This window comes from Mya arenaria, chromosome 6, assembly GCF_026914265.1.
Source record: "Mya arenaria isolate MELC-2E11 chromosome 6, ASM2691426v1".
NCBI classification, from domain to species: Eukaryota; Metazoa; Mollusca; class Bivalvia; order Myida; family Myidae; genus Mya; species Mya arenaria.
Window position 1 is genome coordinate 31,114,294 of NC_069127.1, and position 19,174 is coordinate 31,133,467.

Below are 19,174 nucleotides of genomic sequence, written 5' to 3' on the forward strand. Positions count from 1 at the left end.
GCGTATTTGACTGAGTTGGTTGAGTAAACCACAAACAAAAACATTTTTTAAGGATGGCCTTAGTAAGTAAGCCATATGTAACACAGCCTCCATCACAAGACATTCAGTCAAATTTTAATTACAATCTAAGCCACAACTACATGATGACAAATATTTTTAAATTTGAGCAGCTTTCACTTAAATACAAACCATAGAGAACATTTAAAACATTTTGTGACAGTGAAAAAGACTTTTTAGAAACAAAGAAGCAATCATTTGCTCCTAAATAAGTATTAATTGACAAACTAGAAATTTGATGGCTGGTTGGGGATCAGGGTGTCAATGTATAACATAATTAAATTTTTTAACCATTTGGGCAGATTGTTCAGAACTTTGTTTTAAGTTAACAACGTAATAAAAGACATCATTGTTAACTTTTAAACATAAAATAGTTAGTGATGTGCTCATGTTTTTAGATAATACAAGTATAGCTGTAAACACTGTCCCAAAGCTTGTAACAAATAAGGCAGATTACAATTTGAAAGTTAACAAAGGTCATGTTAACAACGTTGTTAACTTTAACAAAGTTCTAAACAAGCAGCACAAAGGTTTTTAATCTCGACCCAAATATGAATGTGACATACATGAAGTTTGATGGCTGGTAGGGCACTGGGTCGGGGTTGATGGAGAAGTCGCCTGTCCCTTCCTCCGCCTCCCGACGACTGTGGTTGTACATCGTCCGGATCTAAAAATATATAGCAATGGACAATTTGAATACAAATATTATAGCTTTTTAAACAGAGGTGTATGCCTATGTCATCTATAATCACCTATCAGTACCAGCGGTTCCAACAGCTGATAATTGAGAATCCCGAAAAATAGCACAGTGTTTGTTTGAGCTTTAGAGCCTCTGTCAATTACAAAATATTCAGCCTCTCCTTATTTGTCCTGGGGTTGATGCTCAATAGGGGGTGCTGGCACCCTTTTTGCTTGTCATAATGGAAACCTGGGGTCACAGGTATTCAATATTAAACCAACTTAGATCTAACTTAAGTATAAAGGTAGAATATGATTGGACAGTAAAAATAACTGGCCAATAGACTGAATGGAATTACTGATGCATGTCTAAGGATAAGAATGATATTGAATTCTGCTCCTGACCCCGATTTCTTGTTCAAATCTTTAGTCCTTTATAAGAGTAGCAATCTCAGCACACTATTTTTTTGGTTATAATTTGTGTAATTTTTCCCATTTTAATGAGTTTTTGAAGAAATCTCAAAACTCTTTAAAAGTATAATAATGATTAACTATTCTTTACTGTGTGAAATCAAGTAATAAGATCCAAAAGCGTGTTTCACTTAAATTGGGGTCTGGTTTCCACATAAGGCTATAGTGTAAGTATGAGATCAGCAAAGATAGATAAGACGTTGGTGTTTCCGACTCTTACCCAAAACTAATGCTCTTGGATTGACTACTTGTTAAAGCTTAACTTGCATGGCACCAAATTAGATTAAGGCTGTTCTTGATAATTACCCACGTTGTTTAACCCAAAATATTTTTGAATCCCATATATTGAATCCCATAATATTGAATGCATTTGTTTGTCCAGGGATATAATGCGACTACAGTAGTATTAATCTCTCGATTGCTCTTAAACAGTAAAGAAAATCAGGGTGGCTTGACGTCATGTCAATTGACAATGAATATTACCAGTTTTTACCCTGGAGTTAAGGTAAATGATTTCCTCATCTCATGTTAGTGATCAACATTATATTTTGTCCAATGAGAAGGCAGTTTTCAGTTAATCAGTAGTCTACCATTATTGATTTTAATCAGGTGAAGCAGTAGATATTAACAGTGGCTGACACAGAAAGTGGTAGTTTACACAAAATTAAGTAAATGACCAAAAAAGTTAAAGATTGTTTAAGTATGTACTAACACAAAATGAATGGTAATGCAACACATCATACTATACATCTTTGTAAGTTCATACTTACAACCTTTTAATAACCATAGTAGTGAGGTGATTTTATACTACAAATGTGTTTCACACACATAACCTTTTAATGTTTAGAAGTGTGAAGTAAAATAAATAGTACCCAATCAACAGATGCCAATATGTCTTCCTGATTTTTTTCAGTTGATCAAGGGACATAACACTAGAAATACTTTAGCCTGAGTGACAGGACTTGGTATCCTAATAAGCCATGAAGAAATTGCTGTGGTTCTGTTTACACGAATGACATTTTTTGAGAATCCTGACCCTCTTTTTTTATATAATAGTACTTATTAGTGGTGAAAATATATAAAACCATGTGGCATTATTGCTAATACAAGGTGACACAGTTTACTCATATTGGTTGATATTTTCTTGGCAGCAATTTGATGTCGTAATGTGCATGTTTTATTTCATTTAAATTATAAATAAAATGATAAACATGCGATCTATTGGTACACAATTTTTTTTTCAAAACTAAAAGGTTATCCCTACCTAACCAGACCTGTTTTAATGTGCATGCTACATTCTTTGTGTTTGGCCAGATCAAACTTGACTGAGACATTATGCCCATAAAAACTGTCACCAAGTTTGACCAAGTTTCATCATGTACTTAAGTTATTGTCTGCACAAGGTTTTGCCTCATGCAGTTGCGGCCAAAACAGTTTCCAAAAGTAATACTGATGTGTCACCTTGTCAGGCAACTCAAAAATTATTAATCCTTATACTGATAATAAAAAAAAATCCCATTTAACATGTTATCAAAGTTAATTTTTATCTTAAATACACAGCATGATCGAAACGACTACTTACTGGATCCATATGATCATGTGGAACTTCAGGGGTTTTAACTTGCTTCCCCTCTAGTACAAACTGAGTTATTGGCCCCTTGGTGTGAGGGGAGAACACCTGGGGGTACTGACTCTCTTCCATCGTTGCCATGGCGATGAATTATGTCCGTTTATTTCACTTTTGCAAGTGTCACAAACACAAGCGTGGCTTATTCAATTATCACTATTACATAATTTCAGTTAACATTCTCAGATTTTGCAATGCCAAGACATTTTATGTTCAGATTTACACTCCCAAAAGTCCTTTCAGATTACTTAAAAATTACCACATACAAATTTGGTACATCTTAAATACACAGTCGAATTCTAGGAAAAGGTACCAAATTTGAACATCCACGGATATAGCAAAAAATTATTAATTCACTTTATAAAACACGCTCAATAACGCCAAACTGTTTTCCATAAAAAAAATCTTATAAAAATTATTTAATAAGATGCCTTTATTGAACTAAATTTAAATTTAATCCAAATCACGATTTTGAAAGGCTCATAAATGTAACTGTTTATTGCCTCCAGTTTTGTTTTTCATACACAAACGACAGCAACAAAGATATGGCACAACGCAGAGTTGGTTTGCCTTAATTCCTCAACCGACAAATTGCTGTCAAGTGGATTTTAAAACATAAACTTAATATCCTTTGAAAATCCGGAGTATTAAAACACTGTCATATTGATAAGAGAAAGATGATCAATCAAAATGGATCAACTTCAAAGGCTTTGCTGCCAACATATTAAGTAATTACAAGGAACACATTATGCCGATATTTATGATCTTGATGGTATCTTTGGTGAAATTAATCAGATAGTGGCATAAATTAATCCTCGAAATAGAAAAATATCAATTGCACATTTTAATGGACATTTAAAAAAATTGTCCAAAGTACTTAAATTAGCTGCCATTTAAAAAGCACCACACAAAAGGCCAATTGTAACTATGCGTCCATATCAACTAATACATTATCATAACCAAACCTTATACAATGTTATTCAATAAACTTTATAAGTTGTTTCAAAAACTCAATGGATCATGTTTCCGATTATCAGGACACTTCGTTGTTCAGCTCTTCAATAGAGGAGGAGGGTATACAGATAATAACTTCATGCAAATCAAACATCTTCATTGAAGAAGCCTTCAAAAAGTTAACCTCATTGATTGCGCGATAAATAATACACTGGCAGCGGAAAACGTAGCGCTACATAATTAAAATTTAATTAGAAACCTTTCAATATCATGATTTGGTACGTGTGGAATTATATTTTAATACATATTTTATCATATTAAATAGAAAACTTTGATCACGTTAAAAAAAGATGTTTATTTTTCATCATTCTGTTTAAATTCTTGAATTCACTGACAAAAGACATAAAAAAAAAATTTAATTGTACAAGGTGTCCTTGTTGCGCCATTAATTTTACGGTACATGGCCCGATTTACAATGTGTTTCCTGACATGCCAAATTTGAACAAACATGGCTAAAAAAGTGATAAGACTGTATCAGACTCCGTATCAGACTCCGTATCAGACTCCGTATCAGATCCGTATCAGAAGGTACCAGGTTTGATCCTGCTCAGAGCGTGGTCGTTGATAAGTTACACTGGCTACAAACGTAAGGGGACTGTTTCACTTATGAGATCTTAGTTGATTCAAGTCGTAAATTGAAATTATCTTAATGCCATAGTTTCATTATTTTGTTACATGTACATATTGAGTGAACTGAACTTTAGCCAGTGTAAAAAATGAACACAAAGTTGCGAACATAAGAAAATCAATGTCTTGCCATTTGTGAGGTTTATACAGTTTGTGTAAAATTCTGGGGGATTTTTATCTCCCGCCGGGAGACCAGGGGATGGATTGAAATTCCGGGGGATTTTCCCCCGCCGGGGGATATGGCATGTATATGTACAGATTTAAGATTAACGCCTAAAATCCTTCATTGAAATGGCTCCCATAAATGGTAAATGGTTCTAAATCATACAGGAGAATTAGAAACTGTGCATAAGTATGTTTGTCGCTATAAGAGCACTTCACAACTTATGATTTAACTAATGTTCATCATTGCGATGGAAGATAAATATTACATTTTACTTGTTATATGATAACAAAATTGCCAGCAAGTTCATATCTTGCAAAAATGGGGCAAATAAATGTCAATGTCGGTGTTTAACCAATTATTATAACTTCTCTTATTTGATCGTTTTTTTTCTAAAACCTGGCAGTGTAATTTGAGTCACAGATAACATCTTCAATACTTATCTTAACAATATGAACAAGCGTATATTCCCATTTAACAAGTGGCTTATAAAGGTCTCAAGTTAAAGACCCTACCTGCACAGGCGAGGATGACGAGAGATATTTGGCCTAGAAAAAGTATTATACTTCATAAGCCACTGTAAATATCATAGAATGTAAACTAATAGTAACGTTACATTTGTCATGCAGCAATGAAAACAAATATTTACATTCATAGTTTTAAATGTACATTTTATTTCTCAATCTCTAAGCTTAGAACCAAGGGACATAATGCAAAGAGCAATTATTGGACTTAGAAACATAGTTATGCATTTTTAAGTATGAACACAATTTCATGTGAATGTCTTAGATGGTTTTCAAATTTCGCTGGACTCCCTGGTATGAAGACCAAATCATGTCTGCAGCTGAAGGAGCCTTAAAGAAGACCTGGCTCTAAAGAAGGCAGCCTTTTCTTCTTTACAAAATGGTTGCGCTGTGTGATAATTCAGGTTTATTTTGAATCACGGTAATAACATCATTTTGCTTCAAAACTACCACTTAGGCATTTACCAAGCACCGACAGTTCAGGGGTAAATTTCCCCTTTTAATGTACACTTGGGAAAGTAGTGGGGTCAAGCCATAATGCTGCCCTGTAGGTGCAGGCAGCCCATCATCAACTAGAAGAAGAGGACACATTGTGCAGCTTAGCTCCTCGGCTGCCAATAGAACCAACAACATCAAAGAAATGACATACTGCAACACTATCTGCACTCTCACAGATTTACAATTTTTACAACTTTGTTATTTTTTGTCTTGGAAAGAGCAAATTTTTGCGTTTATATCTGCTAACCAATGATATAAGATTGTTGACAAAAGATCAGATCCCAGTGTTCCATATTTCCGATCGAAAATTAATGTTTTATGGTTTAAACCGTTACTAACGGTTTAAGAAAAATGCATAAAACATCAATTTTTGACTTATATATAAAAATCTGCGATCTAATTTTTTATCAGCAGTCTTATATAACTGGTTTCCATGGATTTTCGCAAAAATTGGCTCGTACCAAGACAAAAAAATAAAAATGTTGTCAAAACGTTCAATCTGTGAGAGTGCAGCTTTAAGGCCAAAATTAAATAATCGCTAGATTTTCATCCCAATTTTTTACAAATGGTTGTGGGGGGGTAGGATTTTTTACTTTTCTTAGACGACTGTTTCACCGTTGAATATGTGTTCATGCTCTTCCTAATTGCAGGGACCAATTATACATGTGTTTCTAGATAAACCACAAACACCATAGTAGCAATTCTCCTTTTTGACATGTTAATGTTTACATCCACACCGGCTGGTATGAATAAACACTGTTCCCGAACAGTAACAGACCAATAAGCGAAGTCAGATCCCAGTCCAACATTTTTATTTGAGTCAATAAAATTAAAGGGGTGGTAAAAAAAAGAGGGGCGGGCGGTGATGAAAATCTAGCAATCAATTTATTGTCGCCTTATGAAAGTCAGATAAGGTAATAAAGCACATGGGTGTACTTAACATTTTGAAAGGTACTGTTAATATTTAATTTATGTCGCAATGGTGAACTTGTAACATAAGCTCTAAAGAGCTTTAGGAAATGTATAATATGTACTGCTGTTCACGTTTTTTAATCTGCTATCTACATGTGATTTAAACCATTTACCACTCCTTGGGTCTGTTTCAAAAAAAATCTTAGCTGATTTAAGTTGTAAATTCAAGTTATCTTATTTCGTTACATAACTGTATGAATGGAGCTTTTGCCAGTAATAGCAAGAGCCGTCGTAAGACAGCGCGCTCTACTACGCCCCTTTGACTTAGAATACAATAACGATGTAATAATACCAAGTTTGGTCTCTTTATGTCAAACCTAACTAAAATTATTCGATACATAAGGTGACTTTGATGCTGCCCTCCCACCAGCAGCCAAAACAATGACGCAAGTCATTCAAATAACTTGATTTCCCATTATGAAAATGTGGTTAAGAATATACAAATATGCCTTCAAACTTTAACCTAAGTCAATCAGGGGCCATAACTTGTATTAAGGATATGGAGTTATGTAACCTCATTGGGTGATGGTCCTGAACAATTGTGTGAAGTATTAAGTCAATTGAATGAAGGGTATAGAAGTTATTAAACAATATCCCAACCTGCCCTAAAACTTTAACCTAAGTTCCATAGTCAATCAGGGGCCATAATTTGTATAAAAGATAATATGGAGTTATCTAACTTCATTATGTGATTGCTCTGAACAACTTTGTGAAGTATTAAGTCAGTTGATTAAATGGTATTGGAGTTTTAAGTGAAAATCCCAACTTGCCCTCAAACTTTAACCTGCCCTCAAACTTTAACCTAAGTCAATCAGGGGCCTTAACTTGTATTTAGGATAATATGGAGTAATGTAACTTCATTGTGTGATGGTATTGAACAACTGTGTGAAGTATTAAGTCAATTGAACAAAGGATAAAGAAGTTATTAATAAATATTCCAACTTGCCCTAAAACTTTAACCTAAGTTCCATAGTCAATCAGGGGCCATAATCTGTGTAAAGAATAATATGGAGTTATCTAACCTCATCATGTGATGGCCCTGAACAACTGCGTGAAGTATTAAGTCAATTGAATGTAGGGTATTGGACATATAAGTGAAAATCCCAACTTGCCCCAAAACTTTAACCGGACGACGACGCCGAGGCTGGGGCGAGTGGTTTAGCCCACCTATTCTTCAAAGAGTCAAGCTAAAAATTAACACAAAGGTGTGGCAATAAAAAATCCATGTGTTGCCATTCGTAATGTTTGTTTAGATTTTCAATTATTGAAAATACCACTTAAATTATTAATTAAAACGGCCCTCTGGGTGATAGCCAGTTAACTACCATCGATGAAGCTCCAAGTGGGGATCAAAACCATGACCCTATCATCCAGAGTCCAAAACACTAACGCTCGGCCATCGACATCATACAATAACTCACCCTCATAAAAGACAGATGTTTGTAAGCTTTATCCTCTATGTCGGTCTTTGCTCGCTCTAATGCCATCTTTGGTGGAAGTTCTAACAACATAATCCCAAGTTTGTAAAAATGTTTTTCCTCGGTGTTTTCACCAAGAATGTGCTTATTCAGTTATTTAGTGGACTAGAATGTCAACTAAATCATATTGTTTGTTTGTTGATAGTGTCTTCAATTGGGATGTTGTCAGAATTAGAAAACTTCGCTGTTTTCCCCCAAAAATACTATGGTCAGTATAAAACACAAACGCTATTCCTAACGTCGGCTCAACTTGTTTTTTCATCACAGAACTACTACTTCAAATCTGTCCAACGAGTGCACTATTAAGTATCCAGATATATATGTTAAAATATCCTCTCACAAACTATATCATCCTGAAAATATGCTAAAATTTCTCATCATAACTTTTTTTTTCAACTTCTACCCAACATTGTTATAGGAATAACTTGCATTTTTCCACATCATTACGAAATCTTGTTAATAAATGTTAACCATTTTGTAAAAATATTAACACAAATTAAATTCTTCTCCAAACTTTTACATCAACAAAATGTTCTTCTTAACAGCACTACCTTGAAGAAATTTAACATTTCAAAATAAATCATAATTTCAATGCCACACTTTCAATACTTCTGAAATGTTCCTAAATTATTAATGAAAACAAGTATTCTCAATTTACTGTCTTCAATCATAAACTTCAATCACTGTTTAATTGAAAATCTGCACTTTGACGAAACTATATCATGTTACAGTATAGATCATATTGTGTCTTTTCTTAACCAGTAAGTTCATAATGGCATATATTGTATTCTACCATACAGCAAAAGTTGTCGGATTAATGGAAAACAGATATCTGATAATTTAAGTCTTTCTCAAATTTTGGTTAAGAAGATTATTTATTACTCACGGCATAAAAAGATAGGATTTGATACCTAACATTATATAATTGCTGAAAAAGAAAATTAACCCAATAAATATCTATTATTGAGAAAATGGCATCTTATAATATTTGGTGTTTGCATTTTTTGTGTTGCCCAATGACAATCAATGAATTTTCAAATTTACTTGAAAAAAATATCTATTGTTGATAAAATGTCATTTTATAATACTTGGAGTTGTATTTTTGTGTGGGCCAAATTGTTATGTCACAATCGATGAATTTTCAAATTTTCTGTTCATTAATATTCTGAAAGATAAACCAAAATATAGTTTCAAAGTGTATATTTCAGTTGGTATAATCTTTCGACCAAGGTTTACTTGTTCAACTAGTGTCAGTAGTGAAAGGTAGCATATACTTGGTGTTTGCACCAAAGAAAAACCAAATATTGAAGCTAAAGTCCAATTTTGATAATTTAGAGAGAGGTCTATTAATAAGCTCGGTAAAGATTCGCCCACTCTATTTCTATACATCGCCAAAATTGAACTCACACATAATACATGAAATTACTTTATGCTAATGATTTCCCAACTGTATAACTGTTGGCAGCTTATAAATGAAATATAAATATTAATATATAGAAAATAAACGTAACACTAAACATCAGTATAAAAACTATTTTTAGTGTTGTATAAATATTAGTATATATTTATATCAAGTGAAAATTTCTGTATAGTTGACTGTTACTCATATGAATAAATCTTTCAATATGAATAAATTTCTCCTTTATTTTTTTCTAATAGTTTTCTTATTGCATTAAATACAGTATTGATTGCTTCCAATGACAAGTTAAGTTAATGTCCTTTCAATGTAATGATAAGCCATGCTCTATTGATAATCAATTTATAAGAATAACTCGATTTTCCCGCGGTGATAAAGTTCAAGTGAGATTATTGAAATCAATACACCCGTTTTGATAATGATAGCAGAGATATCTTTTCTCTACCAAATACGGCATTTAAATGATGATTGCTACCCGTACTCGCTGGCCCACGTTCAAATAAACTGCCTTAACAAGATCTGATTTATACCAGTGCTGCCTTATTGATTTAGTGACCTTTTGCTTCTTATTTTGTGATGGTATTTATCAATAAGAATGGCTTACTACATCCTGAAATCAGAGTTAAAGGTGCTTAATCCTGTATCAACTTATTTGTTCAGGCTAAAAGTATGAACATTTCTTGGCAGCATAACGGCACTCATTTATCTGTCTGTCTGTGTTAGTTTTGTTAATACTAATTTCTTTTAGCTCGATTCTGATGAAAGCTGATAGCTTATAGAATCACTCTCAAGTCTGTTTGCTGGTTAGAAACCAGTACTTGTGTCCATTTTAAGAGACCATGAGAAAATACTACTGGTGAGGATCAAACCCACAACCTCTTGGGTGAGAGGTGGAAAACTTATTAAATACAAATTGAAGTGACCCTCAACTTCTACTTTACCTTTTTCTGTGTTAAGATTTTCAACAAAATGTTTGTAATAAGCGCCATAATAAAAGATTTGGAATGCTAGCAGGTGCTTAAACATGTCCATTTTTAACAATTGGTCAAGGGGCATAACTCGAAAAAAACTTCCGACAAAGTGATAGGCCTTATTCAATATGTTTGTGTATAGTCGTTATTTACATTTTGTACCAAATTAGTATTAGAAATTAAAAAGTAGGCGTTTATTCTCCTCAGAATATCATTAAAATCATTGACTAGGTGTTTAAGTTTTTAACAATTGTTTCCAAGTCCATTTCAAGCTGACTTACAAATGTCATTAATATTAATGTTTTAAAAATGAAATCAAATTTTACCTAATTTTTTACACAATTGCACTTCTAAGTATTAACTGTCCTAGCATATTATCTATTGTAAATAATCGGTTCTTAATTTTATTTGAATATTTTTTTTAGTTATAGTCAAAGGTTAAAATATTCGCACAACGCCATGGCAGACAACCATGGCATCTGAAGGCTATGACAATTACTTGACATTTTTTATTCATTAACTGTCATGTTCTGAAATCCTCTACAAAATTTCATTAACCGCAAAAACATATGTTGTAATTTCACAAATAATAGAGTTTTTGACGGATAATCCCCTCAATTGCAAAATTATTTTAAGAAATTGTTGTGAAGCCTAAGTTTAACCAGTTTAGAATCTTACAGGTTTTTAATCTCAAGTCTGAATTATACCATACCTTTGGGTTGACTTTAGGTGGGGACATGCTGACAGGTGTCATCTCAATGCCGCTGTCAGCTGGGCTTTCCCGCTTTTTCCATGACAACGGAGTCTCCAATACAGGCATTCCGAAAGTATCCCTCATCTGCAGCATTTTTCCCCCATCATTCATGTCACTCTGTCCAGCCCCTAAAATGGGCCCTACATGAGCCCTTACTGCATTATCGAGGGGTTGGAGTTTTGGACTCCCAGCCCCAGGGGTCTTGGCGGGATAGGGCATATGAATGTCCTTCTGTGCGCCCTGGTCCACAGGCGTCTTGGACAATTTGTACAAGGCATGCTTCTCGGCCTTGAGGGTACCCGCGTTTGATGATCCTGATTTATTAAATATAATGTTATTAGCTCTTATCACTTCCATTTGTATTTGCCACTGAACCTATTTATCCAGCACACTACATCTTTTTATACTCTACTTTTTTAACATTTAAAGTTTATTAAAAAGTAGACCACTCATTTGTTTTAAATCCATCCAATGCAATAACTGTTAAGTGTATTAATGTTTTCTTTTTCAACTGTTAATTTTTACTAATCCTTAGATCACATGTATATCAAGCATTCATAATTTAATCCTTAATCTCTATAATCTCAGCGTAAATCCTACATGTAACTCAACTTTCTAAAGATTAACAACACTTTCATGTTTTTTAAACATGCAAAAATAATAATGCATTTAATCCACTTTACTCGACATAGAAATATATTGGCATAAATACATCTCAATGAAACATGACAGTATTGATATAATATTCAAAACCAGTATAAAACTAAATAATATTGAAATTCATCCACAAATAGTAACAAATTCTCATCAATACATTAAAATATCTCCATGAAACTTGACGGTATTGATAGAATATTCACAAATTAATCTAAAGACCTCTATAAACATTCCTAAACAAACTATGTAAATGCATTTATCAGAGGGTCTGTAAGCTTGAATTATGCCTATCACTTTCAATTGCATCTTAAGCAAACATTTCTAATTTAGGCAGCAATATTGATATGTATTTCACCTATTAACGCTCGTACATCCTTTCAATACTTCCCTTATCACGAAAACAGGATTTTTTAGTCTTAAAGGGGTCTGTGTAAGCTTCAAATAGGCCTATCACTTTCAATTACATCTTAAGCGCACACTTCTGATTTAGATAGCGCAATATTGATATTTATTTCAATAATGAAAGGGTCATACATCCTCAAATTATTTCATTTATCACCATGCATTTTACCGATTAAAGGCTCATACATCCCCTAATCATTTCATTTATCACCATATAGTTCACCTATAAATGACTCATACATCCTCTAATTATTTCATTCATCACCATGCATTTCACCTATAAATGACTCATACATCCACTAATTATTTCATTTATCACCGTGCATTTCACCTATAAATGACTCATACATCCTCAAATTATTTCATTTATCACCATGCATTTCACCTATAAATGGCTCATATTTTCTCTAATAATTTCATTTAATACCATGCATTTCACCTACCGGTATTAATGGCTCATACATCCTCTAAATATTACATTTATCACCATGCATTTCACCTATTAATGGCTCATATTTCCTCTAATAATTTCATTTATCACCATGCATTTCACCTATTAATGGCTCATATTTCCTCTAATAATCTCATTTATCACCATGCATTTCACCTATTAATGGCTCATATTTCCTCTAATAATCTCATTTATCACCATGCATTTCACCTATTAATGGCTCATATTTCCTCTAATAATCTCATTTATCACCATGCATTTCACCTATTAATGGCTCATATTTCCTCTAATAATTTCATTTATCACCATGCATTTCACCTATTAATGGCTCATATTTCCTCTAATAATCTCATTTATCACCATGCATTTCACCTATTAATGGCTCATATTTCCTCTAATAATCTCATTTATCACCATGCATTTCACCTATTAATGGCTCATATTTCCTCTAATAATCTCATTTATCACCATGCATTTCACCTATTAATGGCTCATATTTCCTCTAATAATCTCATTTATCACCATGCATTTCACCTACCGGTATTAATGTCTCATACATCCTCTAAATATTCCATTTATCACCATGCATTTCACCTATTAATGGCTCATATTTCCTCTAATAATTTCATTTATCACCATAAATTTCACCTATTAATGGCTCATATTTCCTCTAATAATCTCATTTATCACCATGTATTTCACCAATAAAGGGGTCAAACACATTCTAATTATTTCACTTATCACCATGTATATCACCTTTTAAAGGGTCATACATCCTCTAATTATTTCATTTATCATCATATATTTCAAATATTAAAGGGTCACACATCCTATAATTATTGCCTTTATCACCATGTATTACACCTATTTAAGGCTCTTACATCCTTAGAATATTTCCCTTGATACGTATTACACCTATTAAAAGCTCATACATCCTCAGAATTTTTCTTAATACGTATAATTACACCTATTTAAGGCTCATACATCCTCAGAATATTTCCCTTGATATGTATTTCACATATCTAAGGCTCATACATTCTCAGAATATTTCCCTCAATACATATTTCACATATTTAAGGCTAATTGACATCCTCAGAATATTTCCCTTGATACATATTTCACATATTTAAGGCTAATTGACATCCTCAGAATATTTCCCTTGATATGTATTACACCTATTTAAGACTATTACATACTCAGAATATTTCCCTTGATACATATTTCACCTATTTAAGGCTAATTGACATCCTCAGAATATTTCCCTTGATATGGATTACACCTATTTAAGGCTATTACATCCTCAGAATATTTCCCTTGATACATATTTCACATATTTAAGGCTCATTCATACTTTAAATATTTCCTTTATCACCATGTATTTCAAATACTAAAACCTCATACAGCCTCTCAATATTTCCCTTGATATGTTTTTCATCTATTAATGGCCCTTTGTCACAATGTAGTTTACTTTGAACTCGTACATCACCCAATATGTACTGGTATTAAACCATACAGCCTCTCAGGATATTTTTAATATATTTTTTCATTTTCCTGATAAACCTCTATATCACGCCTCCAACATAAATGACGCAACGCCATTGGTCCAGGACTGGTCACACGGTGACCACATATTTTTCCATATTGGGTCACCAAATTTATATTGTACCAAAATGGCGTCTATTTTCCGATTCAAATTCAAATGAATAAATATTTCAATGAATAAATGAAACATTTAAACATGTAAACGGGTTGTTGACATGATATATACGTAACAGGGTTAGTAGGTGGCCCAAACAGGGCGCAGGAACCTATATCTGGGTTCGAGCTTCATTCTCACCCGATATGGTTTCCTTTGCCCTGCATATCCCATAGGGTCACCTACTAACCTCGTAACTTATAATAAACCACCAGAAAGCATAATATTAATATAACAAATATATATATATATATATATATATGTCCTGTTACCTTGTAACAATAAGATTAACCAATCTTGGTGTGTTTTTAATATTATTCCAACTTAGATCCAACTTATGTTTAAGAGTATATTATGAGTGTTTTAATTGGACTGTAAAAATAACTAGCCAATAGACTGAATGAAATCACCGAGGCATATCTAAGGATAAGAATGATACTGAATACTGCCCCAGCAGGCCTTGAAGTTTAAAATTAAGTTGAGAGAAGTAGGCTGAGGATAGAATGCCAAAGCTTGTCTGTTTTTTTTTGGTGTGTGTTTTTAATATCGAAGAGGCATAACTCAGCCAGAACTATTATAGGGTACACATGCAAGCGTTACTAACGGTTTAAGAACAAGAGCTGTCACAGAGACAGCGCGCTCGGCTATTCCGCCGCTTTTCAGCGGAAGGACTGAAAAGTTTTGGCAAAACATGCATGGATCACTGTTAGATTAGATTTCAATGCAATACATGATGTGCTGAGATATTAACATAAATGTATTTACATGGAACATTTTAACCAGAACTTTTAGTCTAATAATAAAGGGCCATTATTTGCAAAATACATTTATCTAACTTGGTTATTCAATTACGTTGGGTGGTTGAATACCATTGTATAAAGTCTCAATGTAATATATCAAGTAATTGCTGAGATATTATCCTATGTGTGCTAACATGCAAGATCTTAACCAGAATTTAGTCTCATAATAAAGGGGCAAAAAATTATATAATATGAAAGATAGAGTTATCGTACTTGATTAAAGAAGAAGGTTAAATGGTTGGGAGCATGTGTGTAAAGTTTCAATGTAATACATGATGTATTCGCTGAGGTAATGACTTAAAAGTGGTAACATGCAAAACCTTTACCAGAATTTCTATGTCTAAAAAAGGGGCCGTTTTTTTAATATAATGCAAACTAGATTTATCTAACTTGATTAATTAAGTAGGTTGGATGGTTGAGTACCAATGATGCACTCACTAGAGCTACATTGGATTGTAGACTTCAGAAGCATTATCAAAAATGGCTGTACAGATCAGACACATCCCAAGGACTCTTAGATATGTTTGTTCAAGCACTATGCAACTTTATTAATCCACCCTGCAGTGACTGGTTTTATGCGGGACATTCTTATAATTCTTGAAAAAATATCAACAGTTGTGTGTACTTCACAACTTTCTCAAATCTGCTCATTTTCCAAGCATAGAAGGATGGAGAAAAAGATCAGCTTGAACATTTGCCATTGATATATATATATATATATAAACACTGTTGTGAATGACATTAGTTTAAGAAACTTCAAATGATGCCCTGTGAATACATAAGAATTGATCTATGTTTTCTTGCGTTTATGCTGTATGAACGCAGTAAGGCACACGAGCAAATTCAATGAAGCCTCTAAGCGAATGTATACATTTTATTCTTTTACATTGCAATCATTATATTGATGCTTCAAGTTTCATTCCACTTATTTCAGAACTATCTTCTTTTAAATTTATTGTACTTAAGTCTTTACTCTTATCAAGGGAGGCAATTTGATGAAGAGTGTCACAGAGTTATGGTTGTTTTGCTACACAAGTCATAATTTTGCATTCCCATAATTATAATGATGCTTTAACTTCCATTCAATTCCTTTCAGAATCATTCCAGACCTTTTCAAGCTTTTATAAAAAGTAAATTGAAAGGGCCATAAATTGGACAATATTTTATTGGAGTTATATTACTTGTCAATAGAGTGTATGATAATTGTGAGCTAATCTATGAAGTTTCAAGACAATATCTTCAATGGCCTAAGACAATATCTTCAATGGATTAAACGTTACTGAGAAAAAAACATTAAAAATGTCTAAAGACTGGGCTTTAGTACCAACGGGTCCGACTATCCCCAAAGCAAAGTATATTCCCCCCCCCCCAATGTTAGTCTTTTTACCTGTCCTGGTTCATTTTCAACATCCTAATAAAGCATGTGATGTAAAGTTTTTGGAAAAATTGAATTCAGAAATCATTGATATTCATCACATGCAGAGATCAGTATGAAATATTAACCGTCATGATTTATTGCAATAGATATTTCACCCCAAGAATTGATAATTCAGATATTTGGGGTCTTTAAAAGGGAAAAGAAACTAATATTAAATAATTTCTTTACTCACAGAAGCCTAGACACTTGTTCTTTTAACTGTAAAATTTCCCAATTTCTGCATTTTTGTGACGCAAATTTCCCAAAATGACTGGGGTCTTTTTCCCAAAATAGACAGAAAAAGCCGTGAAAGAGAAGACAAACAAACAGGCGGATTGCTATATGGACACCCACAATTTGTCTTTTCTATTCTGAATGGTGCGACACATTATCAATTTCACTTGATAGCTTAATAAAAGTGTTCATTAAACCAAGTTTCATCCTGAATTTACTTTTTTAACCTACCTTTTTGTGTAACCATGACTATATGCTAAATTCCATCAAGCAAGGGTAACTCGAGCTGGATATCAACATCAGCAGAGTTTTTTCTAAAATGTAAAAATATGGTGAGAAGAAGATTGATATGGAATGAATTCCTGGCCCCAATTTCTCAAAACTTTTTAACCCTAACTGAGGCTTAAGTAGCTTATTTCAATTAGCCTAAGCAAATTCTTAAATTGAAATTTGATAAATGAAAAATGGTATATTGTGATTATCTTAAAGATATTTCCTGTCTGAAGTATAAAAACTCATAAATAAGTAAATATTTAGCAATTTTATTGAAAAACAAAAATAGTTAGCTTAACTTTATCCCGTTACAAGGGATTTAAGAAGTTTTGAGCCAGGCCCAAATATCACAAAAATCACACAAATCAGATTATCAATCACAACTCATTTTACCACATGAAAGCATAGTAGGATTCAAAATCTTTGCATGTTTTAATACATTTTGAAAACATACTTTCTCTTACAAAGTCTTAGAATGTGTTGATAAAAAGATTTTGTCAATGTTTTAAATAAAACTTATGTTAGGGCAAAAAATGTACTTGAGTAATTGTTGATAAACAATGAATTGTGCTCAAATACATTTTTGGCAGTGACTAAGAATTATTTTTTTCCATTTAATCTTGATAAGATTTAATCAACATATTGTATGATAGAATGCACTTTAAAAAGGTGTGAAAAATATATGATTGTTTAATAACTTTTGATGCTTTGTGTTAAAATGAGTTGAGACTGAGATTTGACTAAAGTATTTTCATGATACTGGGGCCTGGTACCTTTTGAAATAATTATTTAATCTTTCATCAGATCATTTTTAAAGAAATGGGGCATGAACAGCATTTGGAAAATGTACAAACATTAAATGAGTTCAATAAACTTAAAATGTTATTAAAAAGCAAGAGTGCGGCAGAGCAAATGTAAATAATCGTCTTTTTTTTGGTCGAAAAAGTACAAATTTCGACAACTGATTATGGTAAGTAAGGGTTATTGTCCTTGCTATACATATGAATATAGTAACTGGTAATATGTGTACCAAGTTTCGTTTGAACATCTTGAACATTAATTGAGTTATGTCCAAGTTTCAAGTTTTTACATGCCAAAATCACCGCTGCCAATATCAACAATACCAGAACTTTTTTCTTCGAAAAACAGACAAGCTAATAAGTACACTCAGCGTGAACAGTTCAGTCTTAATCGCACCATTATGCCTTTATCTATAGGAAAAACATTATCGTTAAGTTAAAAACAAACAAAATGACTTACCAAGAACAAATTTGCTCCACCACGAAAATAATTAGATAAACAGCACTGCTGAGATGCTAAACCACAACACAGCTTATCAGAATTTTGAATTGTTTGAATATTTGTGAACTTTTTGATTCCATTAAAAAATGAAAACACACTACAAGGCAATTCAGACGCATTATATTAAGATTTGTGTATATTCATGTAATTTTTTTTCTTATTATTCCCATTCAAAAGCAAAAAATTATAATATTTCATACTTTTTCATTTTATTTTTCACGAATTGGAAAAGCAACATGGAATAATGTTTTATTTCATTTTCTTACATTGGCGTAAAAACAAAACAAAAAAGAAACATAAACTCATACAATGTTTTTCAGACCTATTAATTCATTGTATCAAACTTGCTTACAAACAGACTATACAAGAGAATCAAAAGCTGATATCAATGCTTGTCTGTTTTTATTAGTCAATAAAGGGGCATAACTTGACAAGGCCTAAAGTAAGTGTTATGGGCCTTGCTCCACATAGATGTATTGCCAAGTTGGTAATGTGTGGACTAAGTTTAATGAAAATCTTTTTTCAAAGTCAGAAAAGGGGAATAACACAACAGTAATAATTATTAATAAAATGGGTTCTGCTATTCAGAGAAGTAATGTGTTTAATGACAATATCATTTTTTAAAGCCAGAAAAGGGGCACGACTCAATAATATATAAATCAGAGTTATCGGCACTGTTACACATAGTAGT

The 19,174-nt window shown here is 32.8% G+C and overlaps 1 protein-coding gene across 14 annotated transcripts in view; it reads right to left on the minus strand.

The window, feature by feature from the left end:
- The window catches only part of LOC128238598 (uncharacterized), a 44,150-nt gene extending 32,032 nt beyond the window's left edge, over nucleotides 1-12,118 (minus strand). For 10 of the 14 annotated variants that reach the window (XM_052954680.1, XM_052954684.1, XM_052954692.1 and 7 more), the window contains exons 1-2: nucleotides 11,210-12,118; nucleotides 624-724 (exon numbers count right to left, since the gene is read on the minus strand). In XM_052954680.1, coding sequence (XP_052810640.1) covers nucleotides 624-724; nucleotides 11,210-11,608 — 500 coding nt within the window. In that variant the 5' untranslated portion in view covers nucleotides 11,609-12,118. Of the gene's footprint in view, nucleotides 1-623; nucleotides 725-2,788; nucleotides 3,781-8,052; nucleotides 8,759-11,209 lie in introns of those variants that run through there. The other 4 variants (XM_052954683.1, XM_052954687.1, XM_052954689.1 and 1 more) reach the window with 4 other exon arrangements.
- Between the last annotated feature and the right edge of the window lie 7,056 nt (nucleotides 12,119-19,174).